General features: G+C 30.6%; 1 protein-coding gene across 1 annotated transcript in view; it reads left to right on the top strand.

Annotated features, from left to right (window-relative positions):
* Window positions 1-4,598: 4,598 nt before the first annotated feature.
* LOC143255344 (contactin-3-like) overlaps window positions 4,599-18,614 on the top strand; it is a 228,193-nt gene continuing 214,177 nt past the window's right edge. The window contains exon 1 of the mRNA XM_076510839.1: window positions 4,599-4,940. Within this exon, the coding sequence (XP_076366954.1) occupies window positions 4,790-4,940 (151 nt within the window). The 5' untranslated portion in view covers window positions 4,599-4,789. The remainder of the gene's footprint in view (window positions 4,941-18,614) is intronic.

Raw genomic sequence — 18,614 nt, 5'->3', positions numbered from 1 at the left:
GTTTTAATAAATAAATAGTTACAAAATCGCTCTATGCTTAACAGTTTAAAAGAAACTTTGTTCTTTTAAAAGAAAGAAATATTACATATACATTTAAAATTGTTTCTAATGAACATTCTAACAATAATAGAGAAATATTTAGAATGACAAAGATGCATCTTACGTTAAACTTATTTCTTAATATTTGTTGATTAGGAGAAGAACTCAAAAAAGGATTATTACTATAACTGTGTATGCATATATTTTGAAGTCTTAAGCCCCCTAGCGGATTTACAACGCTAGAAACCGGGTTTTGATACCCGTGGTGAGTAGAGAACAGATAGCCCTTTGGGTAGCTTTATACTTAACAACAAACAAACAAATTACTCTTCAGTGCATTGCTTTAAGTTATGACTTCAACTGATTCTGTGTTAGTACAAACTAAGTTTTCTTTAATAATTTCGTTCCTTAAACAAAACTGGGTACTCTTTGCTTTATATCATTTTAAAGAACATAATTTTAGAAAAAAATTATTGTCCTTTCTCGTTTTGTTATTAATTTCTACTCAAAGCACCATTTCAAACATTTGTAGTATACAAGTAGTATAATTAATGAAGTTCTGCCTACTCTCCAGTTTATTATTCACAATAGTTGTTCTGAAGACTGTTTTACTATATGAATTACTAGTACTGAGAATTTCAAAATAAAAGACTATTAATTATTGGATATTCTTATAATAATTAGTGTAATTAATTCTTATTATACTAATTAGTATATTCAATAGCATTAGTTACAAGTTTACATTAATGAGCTACTAAATTGTCAAAAAAAAATTAAATATTTATTTGTTAGCTACTGTGTAATACTTACCAGTTGTCATACCTTTTTATAATTAATTCTACAAAGAACTAAATAATTATTATCAATCTTTTCTTTTTTATGAATTATTTCCTGGAATTTTAAACTGAAAAAAAGTCGAAAATAGTTTGATTATGAAAAATCACACAAAATATAATTGATAAAGCGTTAATATTTATATCAGCCACAAAATCAATACAAATATGTTATACAGTCCCTTAATTTTCACTCTAACATCGAATTTATCATCATATGTACTTTTTGCTTCATGATTTCAAATTTAGCAGAGCAGTATATTGTGATTAATTACAAAATGATGTTATGAACAAGATCGAACACGTTTCTTATAACATTAACTTGTAAATCACTCTTTTGTGTCGCAATATCTAACTACACTTTTTCATAAATAACAATAAACGAAAAAATAACAAGACAACAAAGGAATACGAACTGCTAATGAGATTCAGGAAATTAAATCAAGTTTCGTAATAACAACATAACACAAAGACAAGGAATACGAAGCATTGCATACCTCGTAAATCCAAGTAAAGGTGTTTGTTGAGTTAATACTATTTTAAAATAGTATGATAATAGTAGACTCAAAGAAATTTTAGGATATTTTTATAGCTATAGCTTAAATAAATTACGATTAAAGCAAACTACTCCATAGAACAGAATTAAAATTATATTCTTGGTAATGAACATATTTAATTAAATATGATCGTAGCATTTTAATTTTAGAAAACTGTATTTAGGAGTGTATGACTAAAAGTCATCACCACCCACCGCCAACTCTTGGGCTATATTTTACCAACGATGAGTGAGATTGACCGTCCCACAATAACGTCTCCACAGCTAAAACGGCGAGCATGTTTGGTGTGACTCAAATTCGAACCCTCGACCCTTAGCTTACGAGTCAAGTGCCTTAACCACCTGGCCATACTGGGCCTAGCATCAGTAAGCAGTAGAACAAAATATATTTTTCCACACTACAAACTGGTTATTGTTTCGTTACTTACATCACAATATACTAAATATAATTACAAAACTTAAAAATAAATGTTTTATAAAATGAAATAAACCAGTGAAGAATGATGTAGCAGGATTTTGTATTTAACAAAGAATTGTTTTTCCTGTTTTACTTCTAAAAATAATTCGATCGATATGAAGTTCATGATCGGTAATCTTTTGTTCACGTTCCACTCAAATCTCTTTCGAGACTTCCGTTCCTTTGTTTCGGAAAACTGAACTCCAATAACACCTTCGCTCAGCTGAGTTACGTATTCTATCTGTTAAAAGACGTAAGACTAATTGTCAAATAATATCTATACGTACGTTCTGATAGATAAATCGAGCCCTAAGTACAAATCACTTGAGCTCGAAGAAAATGAGAGATGGAACAACGTTTTGGCTTATAATATACAAGGTAGAAGATTAATTACCCGAACTAGAATGCATTGGAAAAAATGTTCAAAACCGTCTAATTTATATGTTCAGAAAATAATAATTGGCTGCCTAATGTGTTTGGGATAATGATGATATATATTTTTTTATAGTTCGCTATTCGTCAAATATTGTTATTTTTGTCCATACAATAGCATTCAATCTTTAATGTACCAAAACTATCCTGGAAAAAATATTACACGGAAAATAATAAATATTACTTCAGGAGAAAATATATATAAAAAGTAACATTCTGATTCCTACATTATTTTGCATATCATAATAAATTTTGCCATTTTATAAAACATTAACATCTACGTTACTGTGGTACATTAAACAAATATGAACATGCGCTCTACTAACTTGTAAATAACTGTTTGCATGCAGGGATTTTGTAATTGGTAATATTATGAAAACTTTATTAAATAAGAGACACTTATTTAAACCGAAGCAGGTTTCGCGTTTTTGTGCTTTGCATTTGTTGTTGTCATTAATAAAGTTTTAATGTTTAATTTCTATGAAAGATTTAATGTTTACTACTTTAAATATTCTCACCATCTACACAAAATCAAGAACTCTTAATAAATTAAAAATGTCACTCAACGTATTTTTTCAAAGAATGAAAAACAACAACATTATATTGGAAGTGCTATTACAAAGATAAATTAAATTCCGAAATTTTTTCACATTAAACATAAGTATTGTTCAAACTTTGTTTCTTCAAGCATAGGACATGTCATTTCAGAAGCTACACAGAAATTACTCGTCTGGAATCCATGTATGGGTTTTATATTAGCTACACAAGTCGATTTTCATATGTAAATACTGTTTAACAGACCTAGATAATTTATCAAATCTCTTATGTTCACTTATCAGTGATGACGAGAAACCCACTTGTTGAGAAATTTATATGCAAAACGTTTTGGGCTGAAAACTATGTAAAGTGTTTTCTCAGCCCAAACGAGCCGTTTTTGCATATAAATTCTTATGTTCACTTGTTTATTTCTGTAATCTTTGTATGATTGTCTGATGTGTGTAAACGGAGAAATGTTCACATTCTGTTTGAGCGTAAAGCGTGAACGACATTTCGTTAGATAAAATGGAACTTCCTTAATTTAAGTGAGAAATAAGGACAAAATAAATAAATCAGATTTTTTTTTCACATTTAGCTAAAACCAATAAAATACTTTAAGAAAATTTCCCATCCACCAACATTTATTGTCAATATTCCCTACGAATATTTTTCATTCGAAAAAATAATAATATTTTGCATTTGTCTTGTGTGAATAGGGTAAAAGGAATGACCTCGTGAATAAAAGAGAAGGTAATTACTGAATATTTTATAAGTTGTCAAAATATGAAATAATATCTAAATGTTTTCGATATTGTCTTTTATTCTCAATGTTACTCTTTAAACCAAATTTAATGTGTTTTTTGCATCCAATTCAAACCTATAAAACGAGACTTGTTTTCCACACACCATGAAGTGAACAATAAAATATATAGCATCATTTTTAAATTTACTGTAGGCCCAACATGGCTGGGATTGTTAGGGAGCTCGACGCGTAATTTAAGAGTCGTGGGTTTGATTCCTCGTCACACTAAACATGTTCGCCCTTTATTATGTTATGGTCGATCCACTATTCGTTGGTTAAGAGTAGTCCAAGAGTTGGCGAAGGGTGGAGATGACTAGCTGCCTTCCTTCCAGTGTTACACTGTTAAATGAAGGATGGCTAGCGAAGACTGCCCTAGTATGGCCTTGCACGAAATTCAAAACAAACAAACAAACAAAGTTATGATATCTCAGATACATGGTTATTTTTAAAGTTATGCTATCTCGAGTACATGGTTATTTACAAGGTTATGGTGTCTCGAGTGCATGGTTATTTTCTCAGCACATTGGTGGTTCACTGGTAACTTTAGGGCTTATAACCCTAAAAGTCGGAGTTAAAATTTTGCGGTAGGCACAGTTGAGTTTGTGTTGCTTCACGAGTAAACCCAAACTCAGCGTTTTAAAATTTATAAGTTCTTGACAGTACCATTTAATGGGAAAAATTGTTATTCTCTACTAGCTAAATAAGGTTAAAGGTATTAAACAACATATATTCCCATAATGGATGCAAAACACATGACCTGAAGAAAATTTAATTAAATAAATATTTAGCTACTAAGAAAATGTTAATGCTTAAATTAACATCTTGGACACTTGCGACAGTAATGACGTCACGCCCTCTATAGGTAAATCAATAACTTGGCTGGCTAGCTCAAGTTATCACGCCGGGCATATGCGCCTCATTTCTAGAGGAGATGATGCTTCCAACGGACGGCACGTGTTTAATACACCTAAGTACAGTTCTTTTGCACTCATGTTAAATGTGGCTGCTAAAAGAAATCCATCTTATGGTTAGGCTCAGCTATCTTAACGGTAGTGAACACTGCTCCCTAAAATAACAGTATTTCACATTCGTGGTTTCTCAATTGACACAACATTACCTTCCAGGTTATTGTCATGGCCTTCATTAAGAACTTCCTTCGAAAGTTTAACGTTTATCTTGACAACGTGAAAATGACAGGTTTAATCTGGTTATTTCTCAGTGTTTTAGTGGAACGTCATCGGTTCATATTTGGCTACGAATCAGAAATTGAAAACTCCGAAAAAAGTAAGTTGATATTTTACCTCGTCTTCTTATCCTGCCCAGTAAATCACTGTTACTGTTTTGTATGCACGATCTAGTAGCCAACTTAGAAATGCAGGGATATCACGTTCACCATCCGATAACACTATCATTCTTTCTGAGAAATAAGTTTCTGCTACTAGAAAGCTGAAGAGTATTTATTATAGAAGATGTGTATGTAAATGGAAAGCAATCCTTCGGATTATTTAACTTAAATTTTCTTTTATGGTATTAAAAAACCTAATTTTCCAAATAAGTATGACACAAACTTTATTTTATTTTCATGTTGGATATGTAAATAAAATGGAACCAGCTTTGTTTATTCATACGTAATTGCCTGCGTAAAACAGAATTGAAAAAAATTAGTGCATTTAAAAATAAGAGAATGTAGTAGTTTTAGTTTATATTTATTCAATCTGCACAGTATGGTAGAAATGGCTTGTATATTTCGCATATTATGTTTTTAGTCACGCACCATAAAACTTAACTTTAAGACATTTTTGTTGTACTCCATAGGGCCTTTTATCATTCAAAAAAGAGGTTACAAAGAAGAAAAGTTGAAGAACAAATTAAAATATATTGAATTTAAGGATAATATGTCACAATGTCTTTAGATGATTGATACATTGTAATGATGTACTTTATTTATTCGAAATGATAGATGCAGATATAGAATATTCATATCAAAATATATAAAAGAAAGATGAAACACTGGGAAGCGGTTTTTTCTTGTATGCATATAATATACTTGTTTACATATAAGGCCACTAGTTCCTCAAAGTAAAAAAAGAATTAGCACAAGTTTTATAAACCTATTAAAATATTTATTTAAAAGTACTGAGTATTATACATTATTATGTTTTTGCACTAGCGTGTCCCAAACTTTTAGGATATTTTGCCTTTTCTGAGTTATTTGCATATCACAAATTTGAATAAGATACGTAGGATGCACAGTCCCTATAGTTTTCTTATTTTCATTATCCATTATAACCTTTATAATTAAAGAAGTAAGAACAGTATATTTAATTAAGTATTTTCATTAGTGGGTTTATTTTTAGTTCTGATCTCTGTTGGTAGATTGCTTTGATCGGAGGTTAACATTAATTATCTATTTTCAATTAGTGTTGAGAAGATTAACTCGGAAACAAAATTAATTCCAAACAGAAAAGTGAAGACACATTTCACTTTATGTGTTTCAATGAAGAAAAGAGGAAAGAGAGAACAAGTAGTTACAGTTATATCCAAGTGTACATAAAGTATATTGACGTCAACAACTGAGAACAAGTAAATAAAGATGTAGCTATGATTTTTAAGTCAAAATTACAAATGTGAAACCTTTTACTCTAATTAATTGTAAATTTATCGCAAAATAACAGCGTATTTTAAGTATATAATTATTAATATAACATTTTGAGTGTATGTCAAAACATGGATATATAGATTAAACAGTTTAAATACTTTAAATATATGTATTTCACTTTCACGCAAAGCAATAGAGAGCTACCGTGGAATAGTTGTTCCTACTATTGAACTGATAGACTTGAGAGAAGGTAGCTAGTGGATGACACTTACCATCAATCTTTAGGTTACTCACTGTCTAATTAAACCCAACTAGCCCAATGACATATTGCTGAGTAAAAGATTACCAAGACAAAAGTATGTAATACTGGAATAAAGAACCAAAAACTGAATAAAAAATAATAATATATCATGTTTACTATATTATTAATAATATGACACGAAATTCAAAATCAAAACAATGCGGTTAAATTCATTTTAATAATCAGTCCAAACCAAAACACTTTCAAAATGTTAGTTAAAACTGGATTTGAAGAGAAATTGGATCTAATAGAACAACATATTAAAACAACATAATACAAAGTTGTGAAGTTACATCATAACGTATATGATAATTATTAATAAGTAGTTTAATATATATTGTAATTATAAATTACTATATATTATACCATTTTCTGTTATAGTTAAACATGAATTACGTCTCTAAAAGTGATATCATGAATATAATAAATAAGTTGCAAAATATACTTTTAACCTAGTAAATCGTTATTGCTTTGAAATTTTAACGAAAAATATAGCTTGGAATCATAAACTTTTCAAATAGAATAATATTCCTTATTTCAGATTTTCATAATATGTCGTTAGAATATCTATTTCAATTTTCTTATAAAGTTAAGTAAATAATTGAACAGTCATTAATTCATTTGATTACGTGATACATTAAATTAACTATTATATATACAGTCATGTGAAAACGTTAGGACACCTATGAAAGCCTGTGTATTCTTGTAACATTTTTGGATATATAGATATTTAATTTCCATTTTAACAATACTGAGAGATTATAGAAATATAACTAAACAATTAAAACTGAAGAAAAGACTTTTCAAGATCTTCTGTAAATGTAATTCTACAAAAATGCATATTCTAACTGAGGAAAAGGTTAGGACACTCCCACATTTATTCAAACTTAAAATAACTAAACTCACACACTGGTGAATCACACCAGGTGCACATGATAAGAAGATCGTTACTCAGCATTTTGAATAAGGTTTGCCCTATTTAAACCTCAGACATTTAGTTTGGTGTGCTCCTGATTGATGAAGTGAGAGTGAACACCATGGTGAGAACAAAAGAGCTGTGTGAGGCATTCAGAAAGAAAACTGTAGCAGCTTATGAGTCTGGTAAGGGATTTAAAAAGATCCCAAAATATTTTAAAATTAGCCATTCCACTGTCAACAGGAGTCAACAAGTGTAGGACTTTCAAAACAACTGCCAACATACCCAGGTTTGGTCGTCCAAGCAAGTTCACCCCGAGAGCAGACCGCAAGATGCTAAAGGAGGTCTCCAAACACCCTAACATGTCATCACAAGACCTACAGAAGGCTCTGGCTACTGTTGATGTGAAAGTGCATGTCTCTACAATCAGAAAGAGACTGCACAAGTTTAACTTGCATGGGAGGTGTGCAAGGAGGAAACCTTTGCTCTCTAAGAGAAACATCAAGGCCAGACTGAAGTTTGCCAGAGAGAATGTAAACGAAGACCAGGACTTCTGGAATAATGTTCTTTGGACAGATGAGTCCAAAATTGAATTATTTGGACACCAGAACAGAGGACATGTTTGGCGTAAACCAAATACAGCAGTAGCTCCCAACCTTTTTTATACCCCGCATCACTAAAAATTTTAATATGTTCTCGCACCCCTCACAGTAATTATTTATTTAAAGTAAAAGTGAAGAAAAACCTCATACCAACTGTGAAGCATGGAGGTGGAAGTGTCATGGTTTTGGGCTGCTTTGCTGCAGCAGACCCTGGACAGCTCACAATAATAGAATCTACCATGAATTCTACTGTGTATTAGAGGGTGCTTGAGAATCATGTGAGACCATCTGTACAAAAATTAAAGTTGAAGCGGAACTGGACCCTGCAACATGACAATGGCCGTAAACATACCAGTAAATCCACCAAGAACTGGCTGAAAACTAAGAAATGGAGCGTCTTGGAATGGCCGGGTCAAATCCCAGATCTTAATCCCATTGAGATGCTGTTAGGTGACTTAAAACGGACTGTACATGCAAGAAACCTCTCAAACATCTCACAGCTGAAAGAATTCTGCATTGAGGAGTGGGGCAAACTTTCTTCAGACCGATGTCAGAGACTGGTAGATGGCTATAAAAAGCGTCTCACTGCAGTTATTTCAGTCAAAGGGGGTAACACTAGCTATTAGGGGGTAGGGTGTCCTAATTTTTTCCTCAGTTAGAATGTGCATTTTTGTAGAATTACATTTACAGAAGATCTTGAAAAGTCTTTTCTTTAGTTTTAATTGTTTAGTTATATTCCTATAATCTCTCAGTATTGTTAAAATTGAGATTAAATATCTATATATCTAAAAATGTTACAAGAATATACAGGCTTTCATAGGGTATCCTCACTTTTTCACATGACTGCATATATACATTATATGATCAGTTTTCGAAGCTAATTGTAAATAGTTATATCTGGTTTAATCGTTTCCTGCACTATGTTTTATTTTTAATACTTCTTTATTAGTTCTACATTTTCCACTTTTGATGGTATGTCGAATGTATAATAAACAGTAATATTATTATTTAAAGTTGTTCATTCACATCAAAGAAGTTAATGAATTTTAATTTATTATCTAGAAAAAATAATAATACAGATACATTTATCAAAAATATTTCTATAAACAAAAATATTTCTAAATAAAGTTTATGTAAAAAATAAACAAACGTGAAACGTGTAAGAAAGTAAATTCGTGCAATGTATTTTTGTTGCACAAATCTCAAAATGTCATTATTAACATTTCTGTTATTCGTAGAATCAAATCAAATAATCTTTCCTAAAAACTAAATTCGAATCATTAAAAATTTGTCATTAATACTGAACAATTTATCCAGCCTTACGTTGAGTTTCATATTTTCTTAACTGTAAATGTTCAGTTTCTTCTATATAATAAATCCGCCAGCATGGTAATATTATAATGAAATTAATCTTTGTTTCCTGTTAAACTCAAATCTACATTAAAGGTTATCAGTACTATGCCTATTACGGATATCAAAACCTGGTTTTTAATGTTATAAACCTTCAGAATAACCGCTGGGCTAAAGGATAAAATATAATTAGTTAGTTTATAATTGAATGTTATTGTAATAACGACGTATGTAAAGTACATAATTATTCATATAGCATTTCGAGTGTATATAGAAACATGGATACATACATTAAAGGTTAAATAGATTTTTTTTTTCATTTCAAGTAAATTGATATGTATACTAAAGCTGTAGCTTTCTTAACTATTCTTCAAAATGTATAAAGACATTATATTTCAAGTAGATTTCTTTAAAAAACAAACACATAGTACTGACTCTAATGTTTCTTCGTTTTATGCCTTGTTACATATCGCTATCCCCCAATAAAAAAATAAATTATAAGAGCTAACCACTCCATTGTTCATCAAAAGCTAATTTAGCAGAAGATTAGATATTTAAGTATTATTTGAGAGTTACAGATTTTATAACGGCTGGTACTTTTATATACTTTCAGTTTATTCATAATTTATAAAGACAACGTGTTGCATTGTAGATTTGAAGGCCAGTTTAATGACTTGCAATTTGTTACTTTGTTGTTAAACTGCACGATGAAATTGGATACAAACTTTGGCGTTATAAGCCTTGGTAGTTACTGCTTAACCATCGAAATTATAAAACAAAATTGTCATTTTCGTAAATTTTGTGTAAAACATTTTATAGTATTCTCCATCTTACCAAAGATAAGGCTTATAAAAACATTAAACTGTCTGAACGTTTCGTACATCTGTCAACTCAGTGTTAGGAAAACACGAATTATATTGCTCTCTTAAAATTATTTGTTATAAGCAGATTATTTCGAAAAGTGAAATTTTACAAAACGGTTTAAGCAACTAAAACTAAGAAATATAAAATAATTTTCATTCTCTTACTTCATTTTGTCATTCTTCTTATTATCTGATGTTAGCGTGAGAGTATATTTCTTTTGTATGTTTGAAGATTAGAACTAAATTAATGTAAACTATCTTTGTTTACCAGAAGCTATTCAGAGGGTTAGAGTAAGTGCTACAACTTTCAACCCAAAACAAACACTGTTCAAGACAACTCAAAACACCTGTTTTTGAAAGAAGTTTAAATATTCTTTACAAAAACTAATAACGTCCAATTCGTAATTATCAACTATGAACCATTATATGGAACCGAAAACACGAAAATAATTATATCTGTGTATTCATGTTTATGTCGATTTTTTCGTCCTCGGTGCAAATTATAGAATTTGTGTACATTGAATTTTCTGTTTAAGATATGAGAAAGCATTTGGGTTCTTAATGGTGTTTATTTTGTTTTTACTTATGCTTGAAATTAGTTCATTTTTTTATAGAAAAGAGTTTTCATTGTGCTTTATTAATGATCCCAGTTCTTCAGTTAATGGTATGAAAGTTTTTACACAACGATTTGACAAATTAAAAGTAAAAATTAACATACGTGATTATATTTTGATTTTTACATATTATCGAATTATAAGTAAATGTGCAATGTAATTAGGTATACTTATTGATTTGTTTAAACATGGTGTATTTATATCTGCATAACATAGAAATATTTGATCATATACGTAAAAATTGCTCCCTATGTTTTCGATATTTACGTGTACATTCATTTGAACAAGAACTTTTTAAACTAGAAAACAAAAATATATATCCGTCCATTTTCTGAAGTTGAATCCTGTAAGTCTTTGAATTGATCGACTGCTAAAAAAACATACTTTCCATCGATTTAAAGAAGCGAACGTATTTATTCAAAGAGAAAGAGGAATGACGGAAAGGTTAAATGAGGTAAAATTTTAATTATCTAATCCGTTTTCCTCTATACACAGTTTCTTCTTTTTATGTAGAAACTTTCATAATTATCTTTTCGTTGAGATATTTATCATAAATTATCTTGCTGAAATAGATATCCACTAAACACATAAGATGCTGAACAACTTGAAAAATGCACATTCATCAGATTATCATACAGAATGTTCTATAAAAATGCCGTCTCAGTCAGAGAAGACTCAAGGTGTAATAAAAAAATCGTTTTCTTGAAACACTCTCGTGAATATACGTGACTGTAACTGAATACTAACGTTTATTTAAAACGTTGTAATGAATAACAGAGCTTAGTGTATGACCGTAGTCTTTAACTTCAGAAGAAGTTAATAGCGTGCACTCGTTAAGTGACTGATCTTCTTTATTAATACAACTTGACGATGAGAATGTTTATACGTATTCACGGGTGCTGACCTATCTTCCATCTTTTTGTTTTTTGTTTTTGAATTTTGCACAAAGTTACTCGAGGGCTATCTGTGCTAGCCGTCCCTACTTTAGCAGTGTAAGACTAGAGGGAAGGCAGCTAGTCATCACCACCCACCGCCAACTCTTGGGCTACTCTTTTACCAACTAATAGTGGGATTGACCGTCACATTATAACGCCCCCACGGCTGAAAAGGCGAGCATGTTTGGCGCGACGGAGATGCGAACCAACGACCCTCAGATTACGAGTCGCACGCCTTAACACGCTTGGCCATGCCGGGCCACCTATCTTACATCTGTAGCACTGGCAGTGACAATGAAATGAAGATGACAGGTTGAATAGAAATAGAAAGTATTAGTTTTTACGTAAATTGTAAATAACATTTAACTTGCGTTTCGTGACATAAGCAAATAGCTTACATGCAACTACGTTAAAACTTAAAAGAACATTGACATTTTTATAATTTCTAGGTATATATAAAATATATATTATCTCTTACAGAAATGCAACTGAAGTTCTTATTATGTTTGGTTATATTGTAATATAAAATGTTTTATACGATTATTGTAGAAGAGGCAAATTGATTTTTCAAACAGTATTCTATTTCAAAAAAAATAATTGTAGTACACCACGATTATTATTTAATTTTTAAAACATTTCATAAAACTCTGAACTTTGTTAAAATACAAAGACTAAGATGCATCCAAGAGGTTCATCTGTATATCATTTTTATATCATACATTTGACGCTAGTTTTTAAATAAGACATGTAAGTAGTTTACATAAGATTTGACGTTACCACAACATAGAAATTTATTGTGCTTTTCATTTTACAGTACACTACCGACAAAAAATTTTATATTCTTTCCTCACATTTTCAACAATCCTACATTGGTTAGATTCTAAAAAAAAAAAAAAAATATTCGTTGTATATAGGTTTGAAATAATTTAATAATACACCTTGTATAATACTGAGATGTAGAAAATGATACTAAACTGTGTACTGTCGCTCTCAGATTGTTTACTTTAATGCAAAGCTTCACAATATGTTATCTGCGCTGTGTTCTACGTGAGGAAAGATTTCCGAATTCTATTGTTATAAACTCCAAAGCTTATTGCTAAGTCATCATGGTCGTAGCTGTCCGAACTTAAGTTGATGAAAATAACACCTTTACTAGCCAATCAAGTAGTAAAATAAAGAATATTGTGTAAGGTTTGTAAGGTTACACTACTGTGTCTTAAATTAATTTAATTTAATAACACTAATTATAATTTTGGGAAATCTATTTCAGCCTGTGTATATGCATGTAGAAGTTAAATACGTTGTATTAAAATGATTTTGAGCTTCCATTTGCCTACAATATATTATGCCTTGTTTGGTGACTGTACATTTTGACAGTAGTCCTACAATTTAGTTTCATTGCAAAGAGTCCGTTGTAAGACTTTGATGTCTAAAGCAAACCTTTTCTCTCTGTTGGCTTTCTATAATTCATCTAGGTGAATAAAGAATATTTTTTCCTAACGTCAGTTTAAACAGTCCGATATTACACAAATCGGTCGATGCTGTATTAGACAACTTGACCAACATGTCTTCAAATGGAATGGCATGAAATCCATTTTTCATTCACTTATGTCTTAAGGTGTGACGGTTGAATGGATGTGTCATGGAAGCAACTTGTCTAAAGACATAATTTTGAGGCACTTTTTTCTGGACGGAGATCGTCCTTGATTATGTTACAATTGTAGATTGGTTCAAGTTGACGAATTTTCCCATTGACGTTTGTATTTGTTGATTCTTATCTCTTAAAAGATATCGCAGTGTACTTACCACTGCTATTTTCCAATGCTAATAAACTCAGCGGACATTCCCGCCTTGGAAATTATAAATTCCCGGTATAAACACATTTTAATGACCTTAATGTATGTATTTGTGCTAGAAAGGGTTGTACCGTACTCTCCTAAAGAAAACAAACAATTAGTATCAAAGTGTAGTTCTGATACATTCTATTCCAAAGTGATTTTATATCGACTGTGGTTGCTACGTGGCATTTACAAAATCATTTTAATATAATGCACTCATTCCTCTGTAAATTACACTCATAAAGACTATTTTCTTTTGATAGTTTTGTTCAATGGTTTGAGACTACCCTAATTTTCCTACGATGGTAGTAAATAGTGAAACATTCCGTGGATCCCAAGCTAGATGTATCCCAATGATCACCAGAACTGTAGACTCAAGGGTCCAAAATTCGTGATACATTGCACAATAAAAAACCGCCCTCCGCATTTTGTGGTCGTGAGTACATTATAAAGAGTCTCGACCAAATCCCAGTCTTTGATTAGTATAGCCTTAGATTTGGTGGTGGGATCCGTTAAACAATTTCTATCTGTAAAGTCTATCAGTTTTAAAGTAAGTATGACTACTATATATATTCCTTACACATCTTCACATAATTAAAATTTTAAAAAATACTCTGACAAAAGGTAACCGGAAATGTCTTTATCAATTATAAAATAAGTTTATTGGAATGTTAAAGGCTTAGCACAGAAACAAAGTAAGTTGTGTAAGAAGAATGGCTTATCCAGTAATAAAATGAATTTGCAAGCTAAGATTACGATGTAACATGCCGTTACAAAATAGTTTTAGCACGATTTAAATAAGGATATAAAACTGTTTAATGGATACACAATGTCTTACTACTAGAGCATCACTGATTGAAATTGAAAGGTTCATGTACTCCATGTATGGATACTTACAAAGTTGTTGTTTTTCCAGTTTATTGATGAAACATCTCCTTCAGTGAACTCCATTACATTTAGTCTATTTTACCGCTTCTTTGGATATATTTCCTTCTAACGTTGATTTTTCAACGCTAATAAAAAAGACACATGTCCCGAATAATATTATTTTTATTGTCGTTATTGTTGGTCGACAGAACCGATAGATTAAGCTCAAGTTAAAAGAATATTCTATTAAAAATATTGATTCATAACAACTAGATATAAGCTAAATATATCGAGATAAATGATACGCAGTATTATACTCAATAAAGTGAAAGAAACAATCAAGATGTTTTTTGCATTTTTATTCCTTCAGTATTTACTCCATGAATTGTATTATTATACCTATGTGTTTTCATCTGCTTTCTGCAATGACTATTTACTCCAATCGACGTTCATTGGCTTAACATTAAAAAATAAAATCATTAGCAACAGACCACAGGGGATAGTGAGTAAAAACATATCCTATTAAGTAGATTTAAGCTCCCTAATGGTTAAAAACTTCGTCAAACTTCAAACAATTAACAAACCATATTTAACTGTAGATAATTAAAGTCAGAGGAATACTATATTATATCTTTAACATAATGGTATTATTTCAAAAACTATATTATATTTTATGTATAATAGCGTTATTTTACTTAACCGTTACTACAAAAAAAATCGCGCTTTGTATTTTCAGGCTGTGGTGGGGTTATAAATGTGACGGTCGTATCACACTATTTTAGTCAAACAGTACCCTACTGTTTATAATTCAGGGTGGTTACGCATACACAGCCCTTGATTAGCTTTTTGCTAATATCCAATAACAAATAATTTTGCTTGAAGTCTACGATTAATTACATGTCTACAGTTACACTAATTTTGGATCATTGTGAGACCCGGAAAATCCACTTCTTGAGAACTGCTTAAAATGTCAATCTTTATTTGGCTTGTGTTTTTTTCCTGTAAGCTCATATTGTGTTATTACTAGTTGTTTTGCCAATATGAAACCTCTCATTTGTAATCAGAGATATATGATTAAGTCAATATTGTTTTTACCTTTAAAGAAGTGAACTGAACATACATTTATTCAGTGAAAAAATAAAAATCGAATACGACTAGTAACATCACCAAATGATTTAGAAAACGCACGCTAATGCAGAGAAACCTATAGATTTTTACTTTAATTAAAATACGCATTTACACCTTTTAATAACATTATTTTTGGCCTGACATGTCTTGATGGTTAAGGAGCTCAACATGAAATTTGCGGATCGCGAGGTCTAAACCCATCGTTGCGCCTAGCTTGCCTTTTCAGTCGTGGGAACGTAATAATGCGACATTCATTCATCATATTTGTTGATAAAGAACAGTCCAAGGGTTACCTGTGCTAGTGTTGACCAGCTGTCTATCTTCTAGCCTGTCACTTTATAATTAAAGACGGCTAGCGCAGAGAAACTCTCGGGTAGCTTTTCTCAAATTTCAAGAAACAAACAAATCAACATTTGTCCATTTAGCGATGTGTAAGTCTTCATGTTCATTTTCTGTTAGCTCCGAGAACATTATTTAGAGAATAATTAACTTTGACCTTGAAATCATTAAACGTTATAGATAAGAACACGAATAAAGACACTAAGAAGATTTTTAAGCATATTGAAAGTTCAGTATAATGTAACTTACAATAATTTAATTTTCAGTGCACGTATTTCAATTCCTTTGTATTACAATAAAACTTTTCATGTTTTCCAACGCACATAAATGATTAATACGTAGACTACCGCATAAAATTGTGAAAGAGAAACTAAATCTAAACAAGGAGTGCTGTAATGAAGTCGCTCGTTATAGTAAACTTTTATTGTTTGACAGGAAAAAATCAAAAGAAAAATTGACAACTACAATGTCACACACACTAAACATGAGTTTACTATCTGGTTCTGTTACAGATAGACTTTATAATTTATATTTTTCCGAAGAAATGGTCTATATTAAAGAAAACTGGCTTATAATCATTCTTAGATTTGCACGAGAGAATACTGGATTTTATTTTAAGTCACATGTGACGGATTTATTATTATGCATTTATTTTAATATCCACATTTGTGTAAGTTAAATTTATATTTAGAAATTCAAGTAACTTATAATGTTAAATGTCTATTTCGAATTGTTAACCTAAAAACAACCTGCTAATACTCATACTAGTCGTTTTGAGATACATTTTTATTTTAAGTAGGTTTCTCGTTATCAAGAATTGCGAATGTTCCGCCTGTTTACTAAATTTGTAGAAGATTCTCAATTGTAAGAATCAGCAATATACGTTTTACGAAACCTCTAGTGTATTGTTGTTAACTAAAAGTTCGAGAATTTTATCTTAACGTTTACAACTCGACGCGCCAACAAACAGTTTATATTGTTGGTTTGCTACAGATAGTATACCATAAACCTCGGAAGCTATAATTCTGATTAACAATCGATAATTGGTAAATTTAGATATTTATGAGGAACGTTCATAGATTTTGGACGTTACAAACCGTTTAACTTCGGTGAATTCACATCAAACATCAATATTTTTGAGAAAACATAACACAATTTCAGCGACCTAGCCACCCGTTAATTAATTCGCTCATCTTAAACCGTCGATAAAGTATCCAGTTCCAGACTAGAAAGGAGACTCGATATTATTTGTAAGTTTTTGAAACTTATATATATATATATCATTATATGTTATAATTATTTGTAATAATGGTTATTTTTTAAATTGTGTTATTGTTTGTATACTAAAATAAGTGTTAAGAAAGAAAACAGTCTATCTCATTGGCAAATATAAATATAATATATATCGACATTTAATTAACTTATAAATCTAAATTGCACTTTATTTCAGTTTTAGGCAATATAAAATTGTAAAATGTAACATAATAAATTGTAGGCTTTTCAAGATAAATTATAATACGTAATACATCGCATAAAAGTATGTGGAAATACGGATGTAAACTAACACGAAATCTAAAAATAGCATAACACTATCAAAAGTTTGGTAAAAAACACAAATTTTCACTCAATTACTCATAGTTTCTAAGTGTAAGAGAGAAATAATGTATAACAGCGAAATTATATTGTCAGGTGTGTAATGATTAAGTAGTTAATAAGAAACAGTCTTTCATTTAAGCCAGATCTATTTTTGGAAACGTATAATCAGATGACAGATTGTTTAGTAAAGTTTGATATTTGTCTTTATTTAGTATTTCTTTAAGTTTCATAACACAGGTCCATATTCATGGCCTATGGTTTTAACAGTTTCTGTCATCATAAAATCTCCACGACAGTTTATTATTAACGTTCAAAAACAAGAAATGATCTATACGTATACCCTTTAAATAGGCTTTTAATGTCACTTCATGTTTCAGATGTATAGTTCAAATGGGATGATATTTTTTTTATTAGATTGCCATATCTTTAGTTTTGCTGTTTTTGACAAGTGATTGCGTAACGTGCAGATTGCTTTAAATACAATTTTTTTGTTAAATTTAGTTTGTACTTTCCACATAGCAATTGTCCCACACTATCTGTGTTCTGCCCGTAACTGGGTTACGGGGAGAACACAGATAGCCCATTGTATAGCTTTGTGTGCTTAATTACAGACAAACTAACGCACAGCAAAAATCGTAGAAATTTTTTGTTGCTTAAATTTATATAGATTTTGTTATTCTTTTTAGACCTGTTTGGAATGTGTTTTAAAATGCCGCAGGAGTAGTTATTAACTACAGTAAAGTGCTCAGAGAACCTTAGCTTATTTTGAGTAGTACATATGGTTTGATCATTAGAGGCAAGGTCGTAAATTTTTGTTTTAGCTAGTATCATAAAGAAGTGATTAGATTGATGTTCCTGTGTTTTCTGTTCAGTTGTGTAAGAAATATGCTATCTTTAGAGAACGAAAGAGAATTATAGTTTTTAACTTATTTTACTAAGTTAATGTATGGTATTAGATCAGTGAGGAAGTAGTGAAAGGTTTTATAAAATTTCGGTTAAAAAAAGTAGTT

The sequence above is a fragment of the Tachypleus tridentatus genome, chromosome 7, assembly GCF_004210375.1.
Source record: "Tachypleus tridentatus isolate NWPU-2018 chromosome 7, ASM421037v1, whole genome shotgun sequence".
In the NCBI taxonomy this organism is placed as follows: Eukaryota; Metazoa; Arthropoda; class Merostomata; order Xiphosura; family Limulidae; genus Tachypleus; species Tachypleus tridentatus.
This window is presented reverse-complemented; position numbering and strand designations above follow the sequence as displayed.